Here is a 12,408-nt window from a genome sequence, read left to right on the forward strand (position 1 = left end):
ATTAAAGACTAATAAAAGAGAAGTAAAAGTAAGGAACTTTGGAGGTACTATTTTTCCCCTTAAGGAAAGCACATCTTTCTTTATCAAGTACATGGTTTTTAAAATTAGTATTTATTTAATTGTATGGCATTTTCATAATGTCATAACAAATTAACACTGAAATAGACTGTTTGAGGGTCCTTTACATCCCCTTTATATCTTTCAATTTAAGTGACAGTAGTTGAATTTCATCAGAAACTTTATAGCTTTTTGATGAGAGGAACTAATACTCTTTATTTTAGGAAATGGAGAATTAACAGAAAGAAGGAACTTGTGGCTACCTTTCTCTTTACCCGGAACATTAGAAATAGCTTAGTTTGCATGATTTTGTGGACTTTCATATATACGTCAAAGAATGGACTTTTCATTGGAAAAATGTGGCTTATTAATGTTTTCCTTTTATAACAATCAGAAACCAAGTCCACCTTCTGTAGTATTAGGCAGAGGCCTGTGGTAGTAAATACAAAGTCTTCTACTCAGTAGTTCTTGATTTGTGAAGGAGGTGGTCTTTGTCTTCTGCATTGAGTTCATGTTGCAGCAGAGCTACATATTTGTTGAATGAATGAACCAAGCATATGTAATACTGACGCTTCCATCTGAAAGGGCAGAAACTAAGTCGCAGAAACTAAGTCTTGCTCTTTTTCCTTCTCTCAGCCCATGAGTGGTGGTTTTTTTATTGTTGTTTTTTGTTTTTTTAATTTTATTTTTGGCTGTGTTGGGTCTTTGTTCCTGTGCGTGGGCTTTCTCTAGTTGCGGCAAGCCGGGGCTACTCTTCATTGCGGTGGCTCCTCTTGTTGCAGAGCATGGGCTCTAGGCGCACGGGCTTCACTAGTTGCAGCACTCAGGCTCAGTAGTTTTGGCTTGCGGGCTCTAGAGCACAAGCTCAATAGTTGTGGCGCATGGGCTTAGTTGCTCCACGGCATGTGGGATCTTCCCGGACCAGGGCTCGAACCCATGTCCCCTGCATTGTCAGGCGGATTCTTAACCACTGTGCCACCAGGGAAGTCACCCAAGAGTGGTTTTGATTGTTATTCAGGAACTGAAAAATAGAAGCCCAGAGAGAGAGAAAGAGGGTCTGTAAGCTCTAGAGCTCATCAGACTCTGACTTTACTTATAGCTACATTAAGGCTGCTAATCTCTCTACTGGCACTTCTTTCCTTTTTTTTTTTACCTGATCTTCTCTTTCTGTTACCTTCCTTCCTAAGAATGAGGTGTTTCTTTTTCCTTCTCTCCCATCTCTGGCTGAGATGGAAAGTCTATACTTATCACTCCTTGGGAAGAAAAGTGTCCTTACAGAGATTGTTCTCCTTGGTCTGACTTCAGAAGCCCAAAGAATATGATCAGACTTGTCCACAGCCTTCTCAGGGCTCTCTGGCCACAGCTTGGTTTTTCCTGATGGGCAGACACTTCACTTAAACTGTCCTGTGTACCCTGGCTCAGTCTCTCCCTTGTAAAGGCAGTAGAGAGTGTTTTACTTTTCTTAAATGAAACTGATAGCATTGTTGGATAGTCTTACTAAAATTTTAGAATTATATTGCGTGGTTTTTTTTTTGAATTTTATTTTATTTATTTTTTTATACAGCAGGTTCTTATTAGTATATCAGTGTATATATGTCAGTCCCAATCTCCCAATTATATTGCATGTTTTTAAGGCAAAATGTTATCTGTACAGAATATAAATGTCTATTTTATGTTTAGTAACTTTTAATCAATCTGAACTGAATCAAGTATTCTCAAAAGCCTACTAGTGGTTTAAATTAAATTTGAATCTTGGAATTAAAATATGGAGATAATTAGATCTTCAAAAATTTTGACAAATTTAGGCAGAATGAACTGTAATTTAGGTATTGATTTATTTATCCATTTTGATATTTCAGTCTGTTTTAAATTGACTTTTAAATTTACTTTTCCATCTTAAGTTCACTGAAGCTAAACACTATCATGCCAAGTTGGTGAATATAAGAAAGGAGATGCTGATGCTTCATGAAAAGACATCAAAGTTAAAAGTGAGTTGAAAATTCTTTCACAGTCTTTATAGAAGTAGAGGTTTAATTGTCTGTTTTTCTTCAGTATTCATTTTCTGACTTCTTATATATTCATATACAATAGGATACTTAATTCATGGTACATTGTTTTCTTTTAAAACACATTCTTATTAACCCCACTCTGGGCTTTTCTACTAATAGCTGGGCTGGTGGGCTCACATTCTCTGAATATGTCACTGTATTTCTCATTTAATGGTAAGAGTTTTGAGTAACAGAATTTTTTTATCAAGGAGACCTTAAATTTCCCAGAACATTTAAAAATTGTGAATCACTATATTGTACACCTGTAACTTATACTATACAGCAACTATACTTCAGTAAAAAAAAGTTACCCTGAATGAATTTAAAAGTTAAACATGAAATTTATTATTATTTATTGATTACCTTAAATCAAAGCACTATTACTTAAAATTTTTTATTTTTAATTTAATATTTAAAGGTTACTTTCCAGTTACAGTTATTACAAAATATTGGCTATATTCCCCATGTTGTACAATACATCCTTGAGTCTGTCTTACACCCAGTAGTTTGAACCTCCCACTCCCCCACCCCTATATTGTACTCCCCCATAAACCACTAGTTTGTTCTCTAAAACCACTACTACTTTTAAATTAGGCCATAACCTATAAGCCTTTTGCTCTCTTGGTTTTTAAATTTTTTTTGACTTAGAAAAGAGCACTTAAACTGCAGCAGAAGAGGCAAAAAGAAGAGTTGGAAAGGGAGCAGCAACGGGAGAAGGAATTTGAAAGAGAAAAGCAGTTAACTGCCAAACCAGCTAAAAGGATGTGAGAAGTTGGATGTTTGTGTCCTTCCTTCCCCTGTTCATGTTCTGGATTTAAGATGACCCAGTGTAGACTGAAGTTAAGGTAGTGCCTTATACCATTGTGTTATGTTTTGAAATCCTTTTCCCATGAGTGCTGTCTCTCTATCTTCATTTCAGCCATTCAAGAAGCTTTTTTTCCTAAGTAGAAGACATAATATCACTTGGTTTGGATATTTTATATGTAATTTTTCAACTTTGTTTTGCTTTCTAAAATTCATTATTTTGGCCTTAAGTCACTTATAAACTGGAAAATGGTTTAATAGTCTAGACTATAAGTGGTTAAAAATTAGTATGAATTGTTTAACTTCTTAATAAGTGTGGATTTAAAAGTTTCAGTTTCTCATTTTATGAAATGAATTGCCTTTCTGGCAATACAGCGCTGGGTTTTGGCAGTTGCCTTTTCATTGTTTGGTTGAGAAGAATTGCCAGCTGTTTAATCTCATATGCCACTGGAAAAGAGGTGGTATAAGCCTTTGTGAAGAACATGATAGAAAAGTGTGTACACAGGAAATAGTAGCATCTTAGACATAGGATAGGTGAGCAAGATGCCGTGTAGATTCCACTAACCATATACTATATCTGCTTCCTAGCTTTGTTGTTGCTGTTTTTTCCTTATGCTGCTTCTGGGTTCAAAGTAGATTATATCTATTCCTAAAGTTTGGCGGGGGTGATGTAGCTTTCACACACTCAAATGTGTTTAAATGTTTATAATTCTTAGTAACAGTCATCACACACTGTGAGATACAATTGTCAAGCTGATAAGATAATGAACCCGGCTTTCCAAGTGGAAAGTCTTACTGCTAGTCCTAGCTATCCTCTGATTTGCTGTGTGGTCTTAACATGTGGTTACTTTTTCTGTGCTTTTAAAAAAAATTCTTAAGGTAGAATGATACATACCAACTACCCATTTTATAGATAATGACAAGAATGGTGGAAAATTAGTAAATAGCTTCTTCACAAAAGAGGCAGCATGATACCTTTAGTGTTTTCTAGATCCCCCTCCCCCAATATTACATGTAGAAATTTATTATGTGAGGGAAATATTATGAAGTTTCATTGTTTTAAATTGAGAGTGTATTATTCACTGTTTTAGTTTTACTTAATATCCATGATGTCCAATCTCTTACATAGAGACTGTACAGATTAGATTACAGATTATGATTAGAATGTGTATCTTTTATAATCTACGTTACATTTGGTAAGCTGGAATCACTCACTACCTCTGATCACATATCAGGCTAACCAATGATGGAGAAGGCATTAGATTTATGTCGAGTGTTAAGAACTGGTCTGTTTAAAGGTTTAAAAAATTTGTTTGAAAACCTTTCCCTTCTTTAGTGAGTGAATTATTATCTCACAATTCTCTTGGTTTTGACCTTATGTTTAAGAGTATAAATATATTTTATTTTTAAAGGCTATGTGTTGCCCTCAAACACTGGCTAAAACTCCTAGGGCAGGATCATTAGCACTGGCAGGACAGTGTCACCTAAACTGCTGAATGTACTCATTGATAACCTGACAAAGGCTGTGCATTGTTTCTTAGAGTGATTTGTGGTGGCCAACTGCAATGATTGTTTAAAATGCTGGTTCCTGGACACCACTCTCAATCTATTGAAGCAAATCTGTTTGTTTTTCTCTTTTTTTCCTTTTTAAAAAGTTTCCTCAAGTGATTCTGATGTACCTTATAAGTTGAGAACCGCTGGTCTAGTCAGAGGTTTCCACACTGGGCTGCATATTAGCACCTGGAAACTTTAAAAAAATATACTCTTGAAGATTATTACTCATTAGTTCTTAGGTAGGGCCCATGCACATTTTAAAGAGCCCCCCAGATAAGTCCAATGCAAGGAACCACTGGTCTAGACTTTCTAGTGATTTATATTTATAAGGAGTGAAATAGTTTGAAAGCTACCCAGTAACTCGTGGGATTAATCTTATTAAATAAATTCTTAAACTGCTGCTTTTGATATAAAGTCAGATTTAAGACTGAAATAAATAGCAGGCCGGAAATAGGTATAGAATTCTGGTTAATTGAACTTTTGTGACCTATATTTAAATAAATCATGTTTATTGAATGAATGGCAAGGCACATGTACTTTTAGAAATGTATTACTTACATTTTGAAGATTTTTTAAAATGTCAAGAATATATATTAGGATCCACTATTTTTAGGTCAATTGTAAATCAGAAGTACTGTTACTTTGGTAATTAAAATCTAAAACTTTAGCTGTATCTCAGTAGCGTACAAACATATCTGACTAAAACTGAACAGAATCCTTATAATTAGTCTTGCTGTATTTTTGCACAAAATTATGAATTGGTACTTGAGTTGAAAAAATTGCCTATGGTGTTTTAGTTGAAAAAAATTGCCTTTGTTTTGAAACTATATCATATATGTACTGAACTAAAGTGATGGGAGTTAATTTTGTATTTACTTTGTAGGAGGTATCATGTAAATATGCAGACGTTGAATGTAGTATGGATTGTGTCCGCAGTGAATTTTTGGGTGGATACAGTTTATAAATATGCCAATTATATACCCTCATATACTTGTCTGATTTTGAGCTTGTAAAATGAGGACTCCTTTTTACACATTTAATAAAGAAAAGAAAGGTCTATGAATTATCCAGTATCATTTATCAAGCACTGGTGTGCACACAGCACTGTACACTTCCCTTTATGTACTTTATTTCAGACATTCCTTTCCTTTGCTTTCCTCTCCTGTCATCTTCCTCTTAATGTTCTCTGCAGGTTGTGTCACAAAATGACTGGTCGGCTCATGAAATCCTTTTCGGAAAGGTGATTGAAAGTGTTACGAAAAGATTCTACCAATAACCCAACTTCATAAAGTTCTTCACTATTTGAGAATAAGAATAATAGCTACTACTTTTGTTTTTTTAATTTATTTTTATTTTATTTATTTTTGGCTGCGTTAGGTCTTTGTTACTACGCACGGGCTTTTGTCTAGTTGTAGCGAGCAGGGGCTACTCTTTGTTGCGGTGCTTGGGCTTCTCACGTTGCGGAGCACGGGCTTTAGGCACGCGGGCTTCAGTAGTTGTGGTTCCCGGGCTCTAGAGCGCAGGCTCAGTAGCTGTGGCGCATGGGCCCAGATGCTCTGCAGCATGTGGAATCTTCCCGGACCAGGGCTCGAACTCGTGTCCCCTGCATAGGCAGACGGATTCTTATCCACTGCGCCACCAGGGAAGTCCCTAAAGCAATGATTCTTAATCATTAAACCTTCAGACCTCACTGTGCACATATTTTTAAAAGTTACTTAGTTTCTAGGCTTTCCTTTTGGATCAGGATAGTTCCTATTTTACATATTTGTTCAGACATTATGCTTGTACAGATGAATCAGATATTTAAGATTTGTTCTATTGATAGCTTATTCACACTGTTTTAGCTCTGCTTGCATGTATGAGGCCAGGTGCCATCTAGTCTTCAGGTTAACATTTGGGTGAAACTAGGTTTATTTTCATAGCCATTAAGAGAGTGAAGGGGAGTAGTCAAGGGAGAGGGTTCTAATGACTAGTTTAAAAAGCACTTAAAGCAGAAATTCCAAAGAAATACAATGTGAAGGAAGGGCAGTCAAAGAGAAGATCGGTGAAATTTGGAGTGGGTTGGGGATGGTAATAGAGAAAGAGAAAAGGAAAGGCCAAGTCTGAGGTAGAAGGGAAAGGTGATGTGTCTTTTACGTACCTTTAATAAAGGAGGCTTATAGGCTTGTGAAGAATAATAAATTAATAATATCCACCTGTTTTAAGATGAGATTGCCCCCTACTGTCACTTCATCATAAACTGAAGAAAAGGTGGTAGCCTGCTGTTCATTCTGGTTTAGATAATGTATATTCCTAAAGTGCTTCAGGAGGCCTGCAGTGCTCAAATTTGGGTAAGCGTGTGTGGGTGCTGCTCACTCCTATTCCAGGTTTGACTTTTATTAGGACTTTGGAAAAGAGAGTCAAAAAGTATATTGAACATTTAGTACAAGAGAATAAATACTAAGGAATAAAAACATACATGTATATAGACCTGAAGTTTCCTGGCCTCTGCTTTGATCATAAACCTTTAAATTTTAAAGGATATAGAACCTTTGTAATATAGTGGTTAGGATTGTGGACCTGAAGTCAGACTGCTGTGGTTTATATTCCTGCTTGATTTTTAGGGCCTTGGACTTGCTTAAACCCTGGGTACCTTTCAGTTTCCTAAACTGTAAAGGTGGGATAAGTGTTTCTGGCTTCATAAGGTTATAAAGTTTTATGATATCCATGTAAAAGCCCGTAACAAAATAGGAAGAGCTCAAGAAATGTTGGGTGTTATATCATGGTATCTTGAAGTCACATATTCACATGTGGGGATGGTGCTTATTTTGCCCCTTTGTGCATGCCTGTTTTTGTTCACAGGATTTCCACTAGGATCCTTGGTTCTTTAATATCTTCCTGTTAGACACCTATTTGTTTTTTGCAACTCAAATGTCTCTTCCTTATGGTTTTTCAAACCACTTCCCAAAGAATTTTTTTCTTGTGTTCTGTAGTACTTAATACATTTGCCTTAGCATTTACAGTATTGTTATGTGTTCACATGTCTCTCAAGATCGAGGATATTTCTTAGTCATTTCTGTTCCATGGTGCAGTAGTGCCTGGCCTATAGTTATTAATCAGGGTTCTCCAGAGAAACAGAATGAATGTGTATGAATGTGCAGTAGTACCTGGCCTATAGTTATTAATCATGGTGCAGTAGTGCCTGGCCTATAGTTATTAATCAGGGTGCAGTAGTGCCTGGCCTATAGTTATTAATCAGGGTTCTCCAGAGAAACAGAATGAATGTGTGTGTGTGTGTGTGTGTGTGTGTGTGTGTGTGTGTGTCTGTGTGTGGAGAGAGAGAGAGAGAGAGAGGTAGACGTAGACGTAGACGTAGACGTAGAGACATAGAGACGTAGAGACATAGAGGTAGAGACAGAGATGTTTATTTTAAGGAATTGGCTTATATGATCGTGGGAGCTGGCAATTGCAAAATCTGCAGGGCAGGCCAGCAGGCTGGGGACACAGGGAAGAGTTGATGTTGCAGCTTGAGTTCAAAGGCAGTATGGAGGCAGAATTCCCTCTTTCTCAGGGGGAATTTTCTTAGTCTTTTTCTTAAGACTTTCAATTCATTGGTTGAGGTCCACTCACATTATGGAGGGTAATCTTAAAGTCTGCTGATTTAAATGTTAGTCTCATCTAAAAAATGCCTTCACAGCAACATCTAGACTGATATTTGCCTGATATTTGCCCAAATATCTAGGTACCATGGTCTAGCCAAGTTGTCACATAAAATTAGCCATCATGATTGAGACTGAATTGATAGTAAGAGAAATAAACAGATATTAAAAATAGCTATAATAAAAACCTGGATTACATAAATGCCAAATAGGGACTATTAAAATAAAAAGATAGGGACTATTAAAATAAAAAGATTAAGTTCCTGAAATTGAAACATGGCTTGGGAGTCTGTAATCCTTGGATAACCTGAGCCGCTTCCATCCCTGATTACATACTCAATTAGACTTAAAAAAAAAAAAAAAGATAGTCCCAAAATCTTGGGAATAAAATGAGCTCAGAGATAATATGTGTACGGGACTGCAGAAAAATAGATGCTACATCAATTGTAGCTTTATACCTTCTATATTAATTAGGGGCTGTTCAGTTTTCTTAAAAATGGCTTCTAGGAAGAGGTGGGCAGTTTTAGAGCAGGCTCAACAGATGAGCACATCTTAAAATTAAAACCTGATGAAGCACAGAAGGGACAATGCTGCCATCTTGTGGTACTCTGCTCCCCTATTCAGCAAATTCTGTATTGTCTCAACTAGTTTGATGAAGTTTGGCCTAAGCGTTTTCAACTATAGTGTTTTTGGTAAGTCGGGGTTTTCTGTATGGTCTGAGTGAGATGTTTGAAAGTGATCTGTGAAACATCAGGTTTAAAACTACATTTTTCTAACTTTTTGAATCTTTTAGTTTGATGTTAGGCTTGACGGTCGTCCCCCGCCCCCCCCCCACCGCCCTTCTCCCATCGTCTATCATCATCCACCATGCTCAGAATACTGTTCTAAGAAAAACATTCCAGGCCAAAGATCTTGCTGTGGGCAAAGTTCTCAGGAGTTCTGTGCTTTTATTCACCTGACTGTCCCCATTGGGCCTTTGCTGATAGGATCTGGTGTTAACACGTGGCCCAAGGGCAGCCAACCCATGGGCTCAGTGGTGGAATAATTAGCCTGGCAGGAAAAACTCTGCCTAGATGGGGACGTAGAGTATCTCATTGGCCTAGTCGGTTACTGTCTTGGGAATATGTATTAGAATACTCGGAGAGAATCAGCCCTTTAGTAATTGAAGGAGAAATGAGAAGACACACGGAAGCAGACAGAACAGCTGAGTGTTATGTGGGGAGGAGTAGGGATCCATGAACTTCTACTTCTGAAAGGGGACAAGGTCATAGACCCCTCAAAATATCTTGGATCCCGAGCTATTTTCCTGTATAAGGCTCTGTGTGACCTGGGTGCTGGGCTTTTCTTAGGTGCCTATGGGATTTAATTACTGGGCTAAGATTCCTGTTTTCCACAGTACCACCCTCCCATCCCCTACTTCCCTTATTTATGAGATAAACCTTAACAATTCTTTATTTATTGCAACTTTAAGCATCTAGCGTTGTCATTTAGTTTCCCTAGCATGTAATATCTTTCAAAGTGTTTTAGTGTGCACTAATTTAATAATAAGGATGCTATTTAGGAGATTATATGTTTCCATGCCTGCTAATCCAGGAGTTCAAGGAAGAAGATAACACTGACCAGCACACTGACCAGCACCCAGGTAGGAGCAGTGCTGCTGCCAGCCACACACCTACTCTCATTGCTTGCTGGGGTTTTTCTCTTGTATTATCCAGTTTCCTAGAGTGTTCTCATCTCTGGCTGGATTTCTAATCCCACATCTACTTCCAGCTCATTCCCAAGCCTAAAGTTCAGAGCCCTAGCTCTGTTGAGCATCTGTTATATGCCAGGTGCTTTATACACGACGTCTCATAACAACAACTTTAGCAGTTACCACCCTAACACCATATCCTTATCAGCATTTTATAGATGAGGACACTTTACAGATGAGGACAGCTGAGACACATTGAGTCTGATAACTGCCCAGATCACACAGCTGCAAGTGGTGGAGCTGAATTTGATTCTGGGAGAAACCCAAAACTACCACATTGCTGGGGAGTTTTCTTGGGCTAAAGACCCTAGGACCAGAGATAGAAATAGGCTTGGGAGTTTTACTTTAAATCTTTCTCTACAGCTATACCAGTGATAGGGAATTATGTGGACAAACCATCTGCTAATTTGTTTAATCCAGTCTGATAATATTGGAAGAAGTGGAGGAAGCATGGGTTTCCCTGTTAGGAGAGAGCCTGGTAGGAAGAATGCACAGAACTCTTCTTTGATTTTCCTGCAAGGCTGTTTTAATTTTAGACTGACTCTGAAGCTCCACATTTCTGCAATAGAAACAAGCAACGGTGAGACTGCACCTGGGTGAGATGCGGCTCAGGAGCCTTCCCTTGAGATGCTGCTACTGCTGGAGTAGACGGAAGAAGGGCAGAGCTGCTGGGAGAAGTGAGTGACTCCAGAAGGGCCAGGACATTCCCATTACAGCTGCTTTGAGACATTCACCACCACCACCGCCTCAAGAAAGCATGGATGTTGCCTTGCTCGGCCTGCATTTCTGGGTCTTCATTTCTGCCCACTCGGCTCCATCTCTGTTTGCACTTTTATGGCTTTGGGGGAAGAACACAGGACGAGAAGCCAGATTTCCTCACTGGAGGCCCCTGAGCAGTTCAGTTTCCCTCAGGGGTAAACATGCAGACAGGAGGTGATCCCTAAGACTCTTCCGGCCTTAACATTATGAGACACCTTGTATCCCATGGCTCTCAAGGAATGTTGGTTTATGGGCTGTTGCTTCACCAGTCCATCTGCTTGGTGCAGTGGCAGCATCCGGGCAAAAGCACTCATCTCAGATGAGATTTTTGTAGCCTTTAACTACCTCACAGCCTGGACCTCAGAAGAATCCTAAGGTCCGTGAATTTACCCTCGCACAATGAGGGAGCTGGGAAGAGATCGCTTCTGAATGAGGGCAGATGTACCTTTCCTGTCTGGATTGAAAGAATAATGGCGAGGAGAGAGGAGGAGAGGCACACATGAGACACCTTGCCTCTCTGCAGTCCATCCCGGAGCCTCTTATTCTCCTGATTCACCCTCCTTTCCTAAGAGAGGTGTCGTTCTGAGCAGCAGCTCTTGCCCCCTTAGAAGTTAGACCTGTTATTAAGGATGCAGACTGGCATGTAAATCAGGCTTTGACACACCCACCCTAATCTTCATTCTGTGCTCCTGTCGTCACCGTGAGACTATGTCTCACACACCTCTAACTAGTGGACCATAGCTGACCAAGGGCTCTGGCCACAGTGCTCTGAGGCCCCCCCTGCATTTGTACTGAGGCACGCTTTCTCCAGGCTGCCTCCACCCAATGGTCCGCTCCCTGGGAGACATGGGACTTCTGTGATGTCAGCTTTGGCTCAGGGACTCCCCATTGGCTTTGATGAAATTCTGCTTAGCAGTTTAGGATGCTTCTCCCCAACCTCTGCTTCTCTCCTTCACTCCAGCAGACAGTCCAGGAAGGAATAAAGAGGCTGAGGAAAGTGGACATGCTGGAAGGGCTCTATTATGTAAGCCAAAAGACCCACCAGAGGGTGCATCCCTTGAGAGGACACACCAGTCACCAAGCTATCAAAGTGTACTGATGAGAGGGGCACCAACATCACTAAGAAGTTCTGGAGGATGGGGATGATGGAAGGACAGACGGTTACAAACTTAGCTTGTTAGCATCTATGGGGTTCATAGAGGCCAAGAGGTGGCACTTAGCTGCCAGAAGCCAGGAGGCCATAATTACCTCCCTCACCAAAAGGCAAGGCCGGAGGGCAATCAGTGGGCTTTGCCAGCAGGGGGTTGTGGAGATGGCTAATGGGACACCGTGTCGATTTTGCACCTAGGGGCAAAATAGGCAGACAGTTGACAAGATGCTTAGCATCTGTAACGGGGTCAGCAAACTTTTTAGGTAAAGGGCCAGAGAGTAAATATTTTAGGCTTTGAAGGTCACATGGTCTGTGTCACAGCTGCTCCACTCAGCTGTTTATAGCACAAAAGCAGCCATAAATAATATGTAAACAAATGTATGTAGCTGTCTTTCAATAAAACTTTGTTTACAAGAACAGGTGGTTGTCTCGATTTGGCCCATGGGGCCATGTTTGCTGATCTTTCATCTATTTAAAAAAAAAAAACCCAAAACACGGGAGTTCCCTGGTGTTCTACCAATTAGGATTTGGTGCTTTCACTGCTGTGGCCTAGGTTCAATCCCTGGTTGGGGAACTGAGATTCCACAAGCTGTGTGGTGTGCCCCCCCAAAACAAAAACAAAAACAAAAAAACACAACAAAATTGGAG

General features: G+C 39.5%; 1 protein-coding gene across 6 annotated transcripts in view; it reads left to right on the forward strand.

Moving 5' to 3' along the window:
• BLOC1S6 (biogenesis of lysosomal organelles complex 1 subunit 6) overlaps nucleotides 1-12,177 on the forward strand; it is a 60,166-nt gene extending 47,989 nt beyond the window's left edge. For 2 of the 6 annotated variants that reach the window (XM_060149358.1, XM_060149352.1), the window contains 4 exons: nucleotides 1,959-2,045; nucleotides 2,754-2,869; nucleotides 9,695-9,743; nucleotides 10,420-12,177. In XM_060149358.1, the coding sequence (XP_060005341.1) occupies nucleotides 1,959-2,045; nucleotides 2,754-2,869; nucleotides 9,695-9,743; nucleotides 10,420-10,536 (369 nt within the window). In that variant the 3' untranslated portion in view covers nucleotides 10,537-12,177. Of the gene's footprint in view, nucleotides 1-1,958; nucleotides 2,046-2,753; nucleotides 5,527-9,694; nucleotides 9,744-10,419 lie in introns of those variants that run through there. The other 4 variants (XM_060149363.1, XM_060149378.1, XM_060149373.1 and 1 more) reach the window with 4 other exon arrangements.
• The last annotated feature ends 231 nt before the right edge of the window (nucleotides 12,178-12,408 follow it).

Source organism: Lagenorhynchus albirostris, chromosome 1 (genome assembly GCF_949774975.1).
Source record: "Lagenorhynchus albirostris chromosome 1, mLagAlb1.1, whole genome shotgun sequence".
Taxonomy (NCBI): Eukaryota; Metazoa; Chordata; class Mammalia; order Artiodactyla; family Delphinidae; genus Lagenorhynchus; species Lagenorhynchus albirostris.